Here is a 17,075-nt window from a genome sequence, read left to right as displayed (position 1 = left end):
TGTGTGTGTGTGTGTGTGTGTGTGTGTGTGTGTGTGTGTAATTGAAATTAATTTAGAAATATTTAGTGTTTTTCCTCATACACTATATGCGTGCACGCTACATAGAACACATCAAACTGTTTTAGAGAAATGATTTCAGATACTGCTCAGCTGATGGAGATACTGACTGCAATACTAAAAGGTTTGTTGTTTGTGTGTGTTCGTGGCGTAATGTATTTGTTTTAATGTGTGCAAATGTGCATGCTTAAGATCTGATGTTTCTTTCTAGATAGCGGCAGCTCTAGTTACTATATATCTTGCAGCTGATCTCGCAGGTATATAGGAGAGAGAAATCGCCTTTGCAAATAACTAAAACTGTAGAGTGGTGGCGAGCATCATGATGGTGATGGTTTTGTTGTTGCTGCTGCTAGTAGCAGTCTGCGACGCGCTTACATGATGGAGCGGAGGGGAGCCAAGCGAAGGGTGGCTCTGGTTTAACTAACCAACCGACCGACCAACCAACCAGCCAACTTGCTTGTGGTTAAAGTTAAAAAGTCAGCTGTGTCTGTGCGCATTCACTAACGCTAACACTAGGCCAGTGCTGCTTCCCATAGTACCAGCAGAACTGTTGACCTAAAATAACTTCTTGTTCACGGCATACCATATAGACAGATAACAGTCGGATGCGAAACGTCGATAAAAGCAGCTCTGCGATTGGCTGAGTATAAATAATTGTAGTTGGTTGTTGGGAATGTGGACCAATTATGGACTGCGTGACTGAGAAGAGTGCGAGTACGTGTGTGCGGTGCGTGCGTGCGTGTATGTCCGCGCGCGCGGGCTGATGTGTTTGTGTATGTGTGCGCCTGCACGGCTGTCTGTCAGTTTCTAGCTTGCCTGCATCATAGGCAAGCAGACATTCGTTTTCTAGCTGGATTTTGTATTTATTTATTTTTGTAAGCTCTCTCTCTCTCAAACCATCTGTATGGTATGTTGAGCGCTGTGTCTTGATCCTAACTGTCTGTTCGGCCTGTCTATATACTGTACTTTCTACCACACTCTACTGGGCTCTCTTTAACAGCTGGTGGTGTTCTCGTTGGATTGACTCTTAGATATACCACAGAACAACTAGACTGGACACTAGACAACTTTCCCGTCTTTTCATGTCGTGTTTATATATATACACACATACATACATAACGTACACAGAGAAAAAGACATTTAATCAAGTATTTGTTTCATTACAATCAACAGACAAGTGCCCTTTTTCACAACACTTTTGCATCTATCTGTGCGTGTTTTTCGTTGTGTTTAAACTTCCATTTACATCACCTATAGTCTATCTTTATACGTTGACTATATTCTAAATCGACCACCTTCGCAAATCAACGAAATCGAATGATCGACCGTATGTTTTGCAGGAAAATGTTCGTCTCTGGACATTTGGTTGCTGATTGCCGTGTAAAACTGTGTTTAGTAGTTTCTCCCATCTCTCTACTTCCTTATCATTGCTATTGTTTCTCTTCTCTGCAGCAGCACCGATGAAGAAGAAAAGTATTTCGCTATAGCTTGGATGCTGACTCCCTCTCTTTCTCCATCTCTCTCTCTCTCTTTCCCTATCTCTCTCTCTCTCTCATTCTCATCTACTCTTTGCAAAACTTGGCAGTTTCACCTGTCAGATGTGAAGTAGGCTTACGCCAGCATACTTTTTTCTAAGGTATGGCCTTCTGCATACTGAATTCAAAGGATTACAGAATTAATCATGTTGGAGATGACTACACCTAATTCATTGATGAGTGAAAAATCTTTTATAGCAAACCAGGCGCTCTGGCTACAACATGAGCAGATGGCTCATCTGCAGACGATCAGGTTGAAGCGTATGTACTCTCTTCATTTATTATTAACTATTATTGTTGTTGTTGTTGTGTTTATTACAGAAACCTGTGTAATTTGTGCCCTAAACTTATCTCTGTTCCGGAACGCCGCCTGTAACAAATAGCAGTAAGATACTACGGTCGATTTTATATCAATTATGACCCCATTCTTACAATGTAACCTTGTATTTAAAATAAATGTTGTTATCTTAATGCGACAGTGAGTTAACAACAGTGTACAACTCTGTTTCAGTTCTCGATAGCATTGCTGACACTCTTACCTAGGGCTTGAACGTTAATACTTCCTGCTTTTACTCTGGTTTCTCCCCTGTGCTTAACTTGTCTACATAATTTGATATTGTTGTTCTCATTTTTGAAACTGATAGCTTTTACCTTAGTGTGGTGACAAACAGACACACACACACACTCTCTCTCTCTCTCTCTCTCTCTCTCTCATTCTGCTTATGTTATTCGAACTAGCTGTCATGATTATTCAATTCCTCTTTTTTTTCTTTTTTCCTTACTGTGTATCTGGTTGTTTGCAACCACGTGCGAAATTAATAGCCACTTGTGCTGTGCTGGTTTCTATTTTTTTCTCGCTCCTTGTCTCGTTGCTACGATGATGTTTCTGAGACTGGACGGTGTTAATTGTTCGATCTCTGCGTGTACTGGTGATGTATGTTCAGATAACGTCCGCTTCTTTTGGTTGTGACCTTATCTACAAGTGTGAGTCCCTCTTATGCGCGGTCTTGTATTAGTTTCCCGATGACTGCTGGACAGTGTGCTCCGCTTAGCATCTTTGTTTATTGATCCGCCGCCTTGTGGTCCTGTTGCTGCTAATCCTTTCTTTATATATTTATATGTTCGACTGCACCGTCTTCCGATTTAGTGTATACATATAACACTTACTAAACACGTATATGCTTATGTATGTATATATAATATTATGAAAATAAGGAAATCATCTTTGGATTGATGCAGATTAAAAAAAAAACCCACGTCTACAGCTAACTTGCAATCAAAGTCTCCCTTATTAATCCACTCGTGACTGGCTACTACTCTATATTTTATGAATATCAATCTGATCGGCGCGCCGTTAGACACACCCAATTTAGAGCGGCTTGGTAACAGCACTGGTTAGCGACCAATTCGCATACGATTATCTTCTCCGTCTTATTTTGCTTTCAAACTCGGCTAGAATGATTTTGGAATTTTATTTTCAAATAAGGATAAGAATATTTGATTATTTATATAGATATAGATATATATATAGTTTTCATTTCTAATTTTAGTTTTTATTTTTCATTTTATTATTATTTTGAGTTCTATTATTAAATTGAGTTTTTGGGAAGACTTCAAAAATTATTTGAATGTTTCAGATATTTTTCTTTTAAATGCGCTTTTTCACTCTCGTATTCACATATATAAATTTTTTTATTTTCATATATAACATATAACATGGACATCTTTTAGAACATTGTTATTTTATAAGATTTTGCTGGCAAATTTTTAAATTAACATAAACATTTATTTACATAAAAGAAAATTACCGGAGAACTTTACATTTTTCATATATTTCTATATATTCATTATAAACACTACACATAAACAAATATATATGTTGTTCCAACAGGTCCTTGGCTGTGATGGCTAAAACTAAACAACGTTCGTATGTATGTATGTGTATGCACACATGAGGAAGTAATGTATGATAATTATCCTTCGGTATTTCGTCTGTTTCGAATAGTATATATAAATTGGTCAAAAGCATCACAAAAATAAAAATTAATTATACTTTCTTTGTTTTAAATTTGTAGATTGTTGCCAGTCTTGTTAGTAATTCTTTTGTGAAAAAGGCTTTTTAATAAAGAAGTGAAATATTTGATGATCAGACGGCATCCTTCAATATGATTATGTATGTTTTGTGTGCGTGCGTATGTGAGAGAGAGAGAGAGAGATGATGGGAGATGTTGTGTGTGTGTGTATCTATATATTAAATCCAGAATTTGTGTTTACATTCTTTTGTATTTGTCACTCTCCTCAACTCAAAATAGAGACGGCAATTAAAGTTTTACAATTTAGCGTTGCGGACTTCTTAAGATTCTATACCTATGTAATTAGAAGTGCTATGATTATTTATATTAAACTATATGACAATAGCTGGCTAATCAAGCATAACCAACCAAGAAAAACGGCAATGAATGAATGGTGTGTATAGTTTGTGAGCTTGTCAGAAATTCCTAGCCAGAGTTATCTAATCTTTATGTGTCTGATGAAATATCTTTTGACTTTTGTTTTTGTCGAATCTTGACTCAGAAATTACGTGTTTTTGAACTTAATTACATTCTCAGTTTTAGACACAGGGAAGTGGAGGGGAGTTGTTTTTTTTGTTTTTTGTTTTTTTTTGCTGTTTTCCATTTATTTTACTGTCATCTTCCTTTGTTCATTTCTTGTATCTATATTAAAACAACTCTTGTGCTTCTAAATTCCGTCATGTGACACTTGCCAATATTCTGTACATTGTGTTGAACATTATATCACAGACTGGATGGGTTATGTGACACAAATAGTATTGTGATGTGTCTATGTTAATGTCATGAGCAATATCTCATAGATGGGTTTGCTTATGACACACTCAGTGGCCCACAGGCGCATATTTATGACATAAGCAATATTGCAAAGATGTGTGTGTGTAGAACCAGAAATAAATTATGGAATACTTGTTCTTAGACTTAGTAACTAATAAAAGTTTCATTTTAATTTTTCTTATTTTCTTACTTGGTTTGGTTTCATTTTGTCTATTACTTTTTCTTCCGCTGTCTTTAATTTTCCTAACTTTCTGTATTTTATCCCATCTTAAGTCCACTTGCTTCTCCTCCATCTATTCATAACCCCGCTCACTCTATACAGAATCTGGTCAAGAGTTTATTTCTAATCTTCAAGAATTTTGATGATCATAACTTCCCCTAATTATTTCGATTTTTAAGTGTCAGACTTAATCCAAACCAAAACCTAGCCCTCTGTTGCAAGCATTCAGGCCCAGCCACTTGAGCATAACTTCCTCCCGCTATTCTCAGAGACCCTGAAAAGGGTTATTAGTGCTGTCCTTTCTCTAGATTAAATCATGTAAAACCAAAGGAAAAAAATCTTTCATCTTTATAGGACCTGGGAAAATTTCTTCTGATTCACCTTTTGAAATTAACTGTTTCAGTTAACTTCATTTGCAAGCTCTCTAATGTTCTGGGACAATAGATTTATTTATATCTTGGTCAGGAACACCAACATAAAACATACTAAAATGAACAGTAGGAAAAGGAATTGATTACATAATATATTGCTTCTACTAGTAGTGGGTGGGACATAACATTTAAAGCGTGGCTGGAATACTCCAACTCCTGATCAAAACTTAAATCAACTGGCAGTAAATTTCAAAGAACATACGATGTGTGTTAGTTATTTATTATCATATCTTAAGTATTCTAACCATTGAAAAAAAAAGTGACTTGAAATACACTAGGTCACATTTTAGGTGCCTGAATTTTCTGGTACCCATTACTAGAAGTTATTTTATCAAGTTAACTCTATTTTTTTTACATAAGTAACTCAATAATATCTGTTGCTAGATTATGTAGCAATCCTATTGTTATTATATCTAAAGTTGCTGAAGTAACTTTAGATCAACTGGATATTGAACTACTTGCTCATTGGGTACAATCAGATTTGATGCATTAGTTTTGTTGTATTTTTAAACCAAGCACTTTAGTCTATACTGCCTTAATTCACCTTAGTGTCAGGAAGGATTACTAGATCATTTGGAAAATAGTATCTGTTATATTCACACATCCTACATAGGAGGGAGAGAGTTATCACTGGTCTGTTATATATCCAGAGTTGAGCACTGACTCTTCAATGTCTTGCTTTAGTTATGCAGGAAGTGACCCTAACTCACATTTCGATTTTATACCAATCCAAACTATTACTAAATAAGTGTTATATGATCCAATTTCTAAAATAATTTAACTATGACGTTTCTAAGTTTACAAAGGACAAGTGCTTTCAGAAACAAAATCTCATTCAATTTTATATTGGCCTTTAATACATAAATTATGAAATAAACACACACATATACATATATATATATGACCATTTAGTATTCTGTATTGTTATCTGTTTCTTGTGGTGGCTTCTTCTTGTTGATTTTCTTTAATGTTACTTTTATGCTGCTGAGAATTTTAGATATGTTATTATTTTCTCAACTAAAACATTTAACAACACTTAGTAAACGTTAAGATTGTACTGCATCTTAATGACAATGATATACACTTGCTAGAACTTGCCATCTACACAAATATTTTTTTTCTAAAAGCCTCATATTATCAATATTGTTAATACATTACAATACAAAGCCATGTCTCTAGGACAAATATAAATATCATCTCCCAGCAACTGTTGATTTTGTAATGCCTAAACACAACCCCATTATGAAACACTGTTCAAACAATATTCCATAATAGGGTTTACATTTCTGATGGAATATAACCTCCATGCACTGACATCCTAAATTGATTTTTAAAAGAAAGTTATCTATGTAACCGCTTCACTCACATGCTGAACATCACTATTCCCTTTTCACCTTGTGAATATTTCTATAATATATACTCTAAACACTCAAATTTTCAGAATACACTAGCCATATTGTGCCTCTCTTTTCAAACCATCTTGTTATACCCATCTCACTTCTTCTTCCCACTTTTATTATTTTTCACCTTAAAACTCACACTAAACATAATCACTTTATGAAACTGTTTCTTTTTCATAAGTTTCTGCTCTCCAGTTCTTCAATATTAAGATCAACTGCATCAGTCATACCCACTCCTTCTTTCTCAAACATACCGAAAACAAAATTCCCTTCACACAGAGATAGTTTGTCAATGGCAGGAGTATAGTTTACTCCATACTATCATATAAAGAAGGTATTTGTTCTCGTTTGTGGTTAAATGGAAAATCCAGTGAATTCTCATTGGACTTGTTGCAGTGATTTGTGGAAAGTAGATTTACTGTGATGAACCTAAATGATTGATGCATCAAATGGCCAACGTTTCTTTATTTCGAGTTCTCCTTATTGTGGTGGAAGAGCAATAATCCATGTAGTGTGAGTGTTGACTTAAGGTGAAAACAAGACAATATTATAGAAGTAGTCAAATTCTGCCAAGTTTTCAAAGTGAGAATTTTGAAATATAATATAGCTTTGGTATGCACTTTATCTACTTTAACTTCAATGAGATATTAATGAAATACCAATTTCTAATATTTCAGTTACTTCTTATTCAGCTGAACAAACTTCCTGTAGGGTCTGACTGAGAATAGGTGAAATTCAAGTTGCATCCCTTTATTTTTCAATGTGAAACTAGCAGTTAAAATATTACTGCAAAACAAAACTTAACATAATAATTACATCATATTTTGTCCTGAACTGTGATGAATCCAAGACAAACAGGCACAGTTGTAACTGCTACTTTTTGATACATCTTATAACATGAAGCTCTTCTCTCTTCCCTTCAAATACATCTCTATTTATCTTTCTTTGAATCTATTCGAAGGTTTGAGGAAGGACACACTAGATTGATTTTCACTCTCTCTTCAAGAGATAGGTAGACAATGACACCTAACATCAGGAATAAGAGTTGCAGTGTTGATTACCTAACCAAAGGTCACCATTGCTGTCAGTAAAGTAAAATAGTGCCAAATGAGAACTGAAAAGAGATCACACACTTTGTTGTTGTTTAGCCCTAGGTCAGCCCTTGTGCAACAGACCTATGGTTGGAGGTATGCCAACAATGATGATCATGTCTTCTTTTACCTAGACAGTAGAGTATTATTTGAAGGTAATTTGACTGTTATTTCTAGCTGACGAAGCATTCAGTGCTTGCCACAGCTGGACAAGTGTCAAATGAAGTGATATGAAACTGTGTTTCAATTTGTTCATCTGTATCACCATAAAAATAATAATTATTACTGAAAAAAAAAATGTTAACCGTGTACAATGTGAGTTTAATTTGGAATAATTTTTTGTGATTTTTCTTAACCTGTATAATAAATCTCATATCTCTTAAGATCATTAATTGTATTACATATTCTTAGCTCTGTTGTATATGGTGCTATTGGTATATCGTCAAACAAAAGAATGGCTGATTTCTCTTTCTTCTTCTATATGTTAGTTTATTTGCTATGTGTGACTAGTAGAGATGTCAAACTTATCAGCTAATAATAATAATGTTTTCTTTATTCACTACTAAGGGTTAACAAGAGCACTTTGGTATGGTACTGGACAACACAATGTGAAGTTACATAACTATAATAATAGTAATCCTTTCTGCTGTAAGCAGAAGGCCCGAAATTTTAGAAGAAGGGATCAATTGATTACGTTGACTCCAGTGATCAACTGATGCTTATTTTATTAACCCCAAAAGGACGAAAGGCAAAGTTGACCTCAGTGCAATCTGAACTCAGAACATAAAGACGAGCGAAATGCTACTAAGCATTTTGCCTGGCATGTTAAACAATTCTGCCAGCTCAATGCCTTAATAATCCTTTCTATTATAGGTACAAGGCCTGAAATGGGGGGGGGGCTGGTTGATCACATTGACCCCAGTATGCAACTGGTACTTAATTTATCAACCCCGAAAGGACGAAAGGTAAAGTCAACCTCGACAGAATTTGAACTCAGAACCTAGCTTACAAGGTTTTGGTAATAGACACTTACCAAAGGCCTCTTATGTGGCTATGCCATGGTATTGAACCTGGACTATCCATCATGATAGTGAAACAAATTTCTTAACCACTTGGCCACACACGCACACACACTCTATTGAGAGTTACTTCCCTTGCTGTAAGTTACTTTTTGTCTTTAGTTTATTCACAACTGGTTATGTATGGTCTTATTGTTAGGACTTAATGGTTGTTGTTTTTTTAAATATTGTCTACTATGTTTTTGTTTTTTGTTTTCTTTCTTTTCAAATAGAAAGACTTGTTACCTTATTTATATTAGGATAATATACAGGAATAAAAAGATATCTAAAAGTGAAATGTGAGATTTGGAAAAGAAAAAAATTTTCAAAAGGATTCTTCAAAACCTCATTCTGATTTTGCATATTTTTGTTATATAAGTTATTTTCTACATTTATTTATTTTATTCATTTATTCTTAAATTAGCCTTGCACAAGATTGAAGTTTCGCTGCTGTCGTATTAATAGCCAGCAATCCCTTGTAACCACATGCTATTTGGAAACATGTATCATGCTATCACTAAGTGTTTAAGGGGCTTAATGTATCACAAGCAAACATTGATGCCCTCTAGGGTCTCTCACCAGTGACCCAGCACAACATCTAGTTTGTGACAGCTGGAGAGAAAGAGGACTGAACTAGCATGCAGCCAATTCTCGTTACAGCTGAATAGACTGAAGCATCATGGAAAATAAACTGCTTTATCCAGGGACACAGTACACCGTCTGGTCCAGGATTTGAACTCATGATGTTATGACCATTAGCTGAGCCACTTGACCAATGTTGTAGAAGAAATATTAAATTGAATTTATGCTGGCCTCATATAAACATTGGTGGTGTACTTATTTAACATCCTGGTGAAATACTGTCAAACATAACATGTTTTGAATGTATATTCTGCATTATCCATTAATTAGCAATGGCTATTAATTGTTAGCTCCACTGATTTTAGAAATAATTGATAAAAAATAAGAGTTGTTACAATGCATTTTTTATAGAAACATTGAGCAATTGATCGACAAAATCACTAAAGTCTCGCACAAATGCACTATGGTAATTGTTCAAACTCTTTGCATTCTGGGTTCAAACCCTGCTAATGTCAATCTTGCCTTGCATCTTTCTAAGATCAACTAAGTACTAGTTAAGTACAGGGGTCAGTTCTTCTCTCTCCACACTCACACACACACACACACACACACACTGTACAATCAACTCAAAATTTACCCTAAATTTAACTTGACTCTCAATAGTGAATCACTTTATTGGTAAATGTTCTGTTGTAGTCTTAAACTAGCTTTAAAATAAATAACATTTACACACTCAATACTCTCTGAATTGTATGCATTTTCTCTTAGAATTCGATGAGGGTTGAACTAAAGAAAACATTGGACATGGTGAATGAGGCCAGACCAATGTGTTGCATGGCATGAAATGGTGAAAAAAAAAAGTGAGTGAAATGATATGACAGGAAGAAATAGTGGAATCCAAATTGTTGCTAATTTGGGTTGCCAGAACCTGCATCTTCTCTACAACACTTACTTCCCCAAATATGACTGTTTTATTGTTTTTGGAGGAATAAAACCTCATGATTTGAACAGGGAATAGTGAGACAGTACAATGAATGTCTTACCTCTGCTAAATCTAAATCTAAGACAATTTAGTTACATTCACCACCCTGCAAGGTTCGTCATTCTGCATTCTTCACTCCACCAAAGCTTACAACTCCAAAACCCCTTAGTAGCTCACTTGCAACTGTACTGTACAAATGAAAAACATTGTTTATGATAAGAAGACCACCACAACTCTTGCAAGATGACCATTTGGAAAGCAAAATATACTTTCACTATTTCACAGCTTGCAATCCCTCTCATCTCCTGTTTTACTACTGGGTGTTCTGCTCCTTTACTATCACAGTCTTGACTAACTTTGTAGATTCCTATCAACCACTTCTCAACTAGGTTGACTCTCACTGACAAAGTCATTACTCATTTTAGTTTCAGCTTTACACTGCATACATGCTACAAAACTCTTCCAACATTCTTCTCTACTAATCTACAAACCCAACAAGATGAATACTTTTGACTTTCCTCACCATTATCCTCAAAAAGTGGACTGAAAGTCTATTTCCTATCCTTCTCAATTTATTAAAATTCTAAACAGTTGATCCACTCCCAAAAAAGCAACCTCTTTGGCTTTATCAACTATTGTTTTATCATGCTAACTTCCAATACCTCATATGTCTAAGAAACAATCATAATAACCATTTCCTTTCTCTCAGTGACTACCAATGTTGTTTCTGTGTAACCAGTTCTGCCAGAAATTTGCTCTATTACATCATATACCTTTTAGAACTTCAATAAAAGTAGTATTGTGCTTATATTATGTCCAACATGAGAGCCTCTGAGTTGAGTTGACCACTTAGGAGTTACAACTGTCTCTCTCCTTTGGTTCAGTAGTTTCCTCTAAGACTGGACCATTGTAAAGAGCTTTCTCACTCTCTCACTTCTGTTTTTGCCTAAGATTCAATTTGATACTTTTCTTTCTGTACATTAACGACTATTTGCCATTACTTCTTAACATAAAGGACATACTCTAGTTCCGTGAATGAAGGCATCAGAATTTTTTAACAGCATCAACACATAATCACTATAGATATGTATTAAATATGCTACAGCCATATAATTTACACACAATCAGAAATTCCTCAAATACTAAGCAGCCTCACATATATTATAACATTACCCAATCTGCATCCAAAACAACCAGTCTTCCTCTTGAAATTCAGAAAATGATTTATCTGACTAACAAAAGCTCACTCTCCAATACATTACAACTCCAGGTTCATAAATGTACAGTCTCTCCATCACAGTTACAATAGCTCTGCTACTCTGAACTAGTAAGAGGTGATTTAAAATTTGCACCTATATCTTCTCTCTTCAACATTACTGTATCTCACTCTTCAGACTCTGCACTGAATTAGTTGATGACCATTCATCCTTTCTCTAAACTGCTACTCTCTGGAATACCATACCTTCCCACATTTACCCCACAAGCATTAGCCTGCAACAGTAGTCACAATCATATCAACCTCACCAAGCTGAAACATGTTATAGAAGTTGTATATGTTCTGCCTCCTCTTCTGATTAATTTCTTCCAAAAATATTTGGGGACATATTCAGAATGTTTCATTGTTTTGTACAAAACTAGTCAAATTTTTGGACTAACACCATACTGCCTTAAGGGGGAAAAAAGGAAGGACAATTAGATAGTGTGTTTCTAGACATACCAAGAAAGACATGATAGTCACAGTTGGAATGTCATAGATCTGCTTATTCAGTGCTAAACAACAATAACAATAATCTTTACTTTTAGTACTGCAACAAGAATAATGGATGAATCTACATGGACAGATTACTAAATGTGGTAGGGTTATGCAGTAACTGAAGTAAAATTATTGCATCCACAGTATGAAAATATATTCTAAAGTCCCAGGATGAGGATTATCACCTAAGGTCATTATCAAAATCCCACAGATAAAACATAACTCTATGAAGGATAAGTAGCCTTTCCCAAATACATTCAGTAACCTAGAGTCACATTCTGAGATTAAGCATATTCAATTGGGACTTGTTTGCCATTCCCACCTATCTTTCAATAAATTTTTTGGAGAAAGAGTATCTGTCTTCATTCCTTTCAGCTACTTTCACTTCACAACCTTCTTTTGCCATAGCCACTGGACAGAAGAAAACTTCTTGCACTTCCCAACCAACATATAGCAAGATCTACTTCACAATGAACAGCCAGGTCTGTCCGAAACATAACAACAGCTGTTCAGCAAATTCTGCAATACACAGACACTGAATGAGTCTGTGCAGAGTGGTTCTATCATTTTGCTTTCATTTTTGACAAACCCAGTTGATGGCACTCTCATACCTATTGAGTTTACCTCAAACCAGCAGAGCCTACTAGTTTTATTTTGATATCAGAGATTTCTAGAAGTTATCCATAGTCCACAAGTGGAAAGTCACCAAAAACAGACTAGTTCACTGTCAGCAACTCCCAGTTTCCCTGAGAACCATTGTCATACCTTCTCACCATTAACATTCTATAGAATGTTAATATGAATGTTCCACCAACCATATTCCTGACTGCTAGCTACGAGTACCTGACAACATTCCTGATGCCAGATACTTTACTTGATCCAGGACTGCAGCTCTGTCAAAGAGACAAGCTGTGGAAAAATGTATTTAAGAATGACTACGCTTGTTAATCATCCAAGAATCACTGTAAATATAACTAGACATCAGCCACAATATACCAGGCCCTCTGTGCAAAGAAGTGGGGTGCACACTACAATCTGGTCAGTCAAAAACTGGGCAAGGGACAGGAGACCAAATACTTGACCTTTTAGTGATAACTTCCTCTCAGTTTATTTTTGAAAGAGACTAGTTACCTTGTCTCAGTTTTCATCCATTTAGATATCTAGATCCCAAGCTATTTGACTAGTTCAGTGGTTCAGTGCCCTACAATACAGGATGACATCATGAACTTGGCTCTTCAGATACTGAGCTGTAAGACCACCAATTTATCAAGATTTATTTTTACTCCTCCCAGTGCCTCATATTCCTTTAGAATGGCACCAATCATTCTGACTGTTTGGTTGCTTGACACTATGGTGATGTCATCTGCACATTCCAATACAGGTCTCCCACCATAGCAGCAGCATATGCAGACATCACTGTAATGGTGTTGGAAAGAATGCCCCTTGACACCTTGGCTCAAGAATCAGTACAAAGAGAGAGGATATCTTTTGACTGACCAAATATATGATTCAAAATGGTCTCAATAGGTTTTCATTTTGTCTGACCAGTTAGAAAATATCAATGAACAGTTATGCAATTCAGCCTTTGAAAATGAGAGCAAAACCTTCCGAGGACAGCCATCAAGTAGCAATGATCAATCTGCATTTCATATGAACCAACTCTTTTTTTTTTTATCTCTTTTATTTTAACAGGGACATAAACGGATACAAACTATATATAAAAGTGTTCTAGTATTTATGCATCTGTGGAAAAACTAATATTTTTCAAAAATTGCTTTTTGTTATTGTTACTGTATTTCCTGGTACTGCAGAGGATAACTTATAACATGTCTCTATATGGTATTATATGTGTAAACCACAGTTTCTTCTCTATACTGATGGTCTATATAAGTGTGATATACAGCTATGAAACCTCTCATAGCTAGGAGAGGAATGTTAGGATTTTCTCAAAGAAAGATTTGAATTCAATATTCATCTGGTGGGTTGAACCACTGAAAGTATAGTGTTTTTGTTTGGGGTATAATGTATAAATAGTGATAGAATATAAAATCTCTTGATTCTTGAAACCACATTTCTAAAATTATACTGTAAATGTGTTTTAGTTAATTTTGAAAACGGTCAACAATTTAAAAGGATTCAATAAGTTAGCTAATCTTTTTATTTTTAAACCTGGTGTTTGGAACATAATGAAACAAAAGAAGGTTCTTAAGTAAATATAATTATAATGGAAGGTTTAAATTTTAATATTAATTTAATGATTTTTGTATCAGATAACCAGTATTTTGGTTAGTATGAAAATAAAGTAATTTTCCATACAAAACAAAATTGCAGTAATGAAATCCTTTACACAAAAAAGCACTTTTGTGGTGATGAAAATTATTATAAATAATTTATTTTTAATATCTGTTGCTGCTTTTTAGAGTTGTAATAAATTTGCTTCACCATCATAAATTGGAAATACAATGATGTGAAAACTTTTTTTTTATGATTAGTTTATACAAGTAGTGTCATGTTTTATTTCAACTTTTCAAGATGCTCCCCCTTCTGTCCTAAATAAGCCTGGTCAATTATATAATCAGATATTGCTCACAATTATAATCATTGTTTTACAACTGCTATTCTATGCTTGCATGGGCTGGACAGGTTTACTCAAGCACAGCATCTTGCTATTTGCCATAGTCTTTTGTCATCTTTGTAAGGTTCAGCCTCTTGAGATTAGCTTTCATCATGTCCTCTTTGATCTTCTGCATTGGCAAACTTCTTGATACTTTTACCTAATTTGTCATTTTCCATACTAATCACATGTCCATAGCAATGCAGTCTTCTCTCTAGCACACAAGATCTAATTCTTTGTACATCCAGTTTTATCCCATAGCACATATGTGCTTCATCATTCATTTCCACTAACATTATACATCCATTTGAGCATGCTTGCTTCACTTCTTTCAAGCATTCAAACACCCTCCACATTCAGTACCCTTATTTTACTACCATGCAATATCAGTCTTCATACCCAAGCATCATACATTCACTTTCTCCTCTTGACATATTTGAAATGTTTGAAAATAACGGCTTTATTGTTGCTGCAACTTATTACATTTTTTCCCACAGTAAATTAGACAAGTGTCTATACTTCAAAAGTGTGCTTATGTTCTCAAACTCTTGGAGAGCTGATAAGAAGCATAATTGTTAAATTCACTTTATAATCACAGACTAATGTATATTATTTTATTAACTATTTTTTATCTCAGATATATTTTGCTAAAGTATGTTCTATACTGTAACTCAGTTTACTTAACTACTTTCATCATGATGTCTGATTATTATCATATATCCATTCATGCACAGATTGAATAGATCTTTTTCAGCAAAGTGTCCCACTACTTCTTGTAAGCTCTTGTCAGATTCAGTATCCTGAGATAAACCTTCACCCCTTCTTTCTTGAACCTCCTCTTCACTTAAACTGCTTGGCACTTCTTCAGTCAATTGTCCTCTTTCATGTGCATGACCTGTTCTGCTAACACTGTCTTCTCTTCTGCACACTACGACTGATTTCTCTTAAATCCATTTTTTTTCTTTCTTTCAGCTCATCAGTACTCCATTGTTCATGCTCACTAACATTAGATAGCCAGCAGATTATGGTTGCTTCATCTCTTTCCATCCTTCACACATTCTCCACATTCAGTGTCTCTATGACAATACCACATTTTCTACATGGTGCATAATGCAGTGTAACTTTCACTAAAAAACAAGCCCTTTGTTGTTCCTTGAACTTTTAATACCTCATCCTTATTCTGCTTACTGTGCTTTCATAACACCCACATCCACCATTAATCAGGTCACCTAGGTAACTGATGCCATCAGATATTTCTAGCTAGCCTTCTGGGTAATTGAAAGAATTCATTTCATGGGAGCTCTTACTGCTAACTTCTGCACATTTGCTACATATGGAGTCTTCTGTTGACCTATATATGAAGCTGCTTCATTTTTTTTTCTACTCATAATTTGTATTAGGTGCATAGTATACAGTTCCTACAGACTTCTTTTTGTATAACTGGTATAGCCATTTCCCAAATACCACTAAGATTCCTTTTTCTCTTTGCTAGGTTTACTTTGTAGACACTGCATTCAGTTTGGAACTTCTCCCTTAATTTTCTGGCTTATTTGGCTGGGAACTAGGTTGTCACTATCTACAGGAGTTTTCGTGTATAGCTTCAACTTCTTTTTTATGACCTAGAGAACTAGAATTGGTTTATCAATTTGTTGCTTCTGTAATCGATCTTTTACCCCTGTAGTTGCCACTTTGAGAATAATACCTCACTCTATTATCTCATTTGACTTTTGTGTATATTATTTCACTGGATATTTTCAATTTTTTTGTGTCTTTCCCTGATAAACTCACCACTTTCCTTATCTTCATATTCTTAATGGTTCTTTTGACTGTATAGCTGTCCTACTCTTGGATATACTTAGAATGCTCTCACTTTTTCCCATACATTCTCTGCTTGGACTAGTATTTCCATGCATTATTGTTCTCCATATCAGTGAGGGCCAAATGCACTGCAATCATTATATATGCAATTGTCACTGTCTTGTGTTCTTCTTCCCACTGATTCAGTATCACACTCTGATCATCATAGCTTAGAATATAGATATAAATTTTACTTTCAGTTTTGCTTATTGCAACATATACTTCTTGTCTAGCTTAAACATGTACTTCTTTCATTCACTAATAAACCTGTTGTAGACATGAACATCACTGGCTCGAACCAAACTGTTTATGGTAATTGTACAGAATGTATTATAGATAATAGCGTAAATTTAGTTTTTCCAACACCAACTTGAGTTTCTGAGGTTTTTTTACCTTTTCCATAGAAAATATAAGCAAGTGTATAATATCAACAATTTCTCAAAACTTTGTATTCAAATTATCGATATATATTCTGGGAACTAACTTTAAAATGTGATTTTTCAAGGTGATTTAACTGATTGAGGGTTATAGATAAGATATTCTTTGTAATTGATTTACCTGGTAATCTACACTAAGATGAGGCAGAATTATTGCAAAAGCATTCATAGAAAAAAATAAATACAAAGCTTAAACTCTTAAGAGACCTTAA

At 34.8% G+C, this 17,075-nt stretch overlaps 1 protein-coding gene across 1 annotated transcript in view; it reads left to right on the top strand.

Annotated features, from left to right (window-relative positions):
* Positions 1-712: 712 nt before the first annotated feature.
* The window catches only part of LOC106873196 (dual specificity tyrosine-phosphorylation-regulated kinase 1A), a 95,704-nt gene continuing 79,341 nt past the window's right edge, over positions 713-17,075 (top strand). The window contains exon 1 of the mRNA XM_052968029.1: positions 713-1,853. Within this exon, the coding sequence (XP_052823989.1) occupies positions 1,739-1,853 (115 nt within the window). The 5' untranslated portion in view covers positions 713-1,738. The remainder of the gene's footprint in view (positions 1,854-17,075) is intronic.

This window comes from Octopus bimaculoides, chromosome 5 (assembly GCF_001194135.2).
Source record: "Octopus bimaculoides isolate UCB-OBI-ISO-001 chromosome 5, ASM119413v2, whole genome shotgun sequence".
Classification (NCBI taxonomy): Eukaryota; Metazoa; Mollusca; class Cephalopoda; order Octopoda; family Octopodidae; genus Octopus; species Octopus bimaculoides.
The sequence above is the reverse complement of the archived record's forward strand: the minus strand, read 5'-3'. Positions and strand labels throughout refer to the sequence as shown.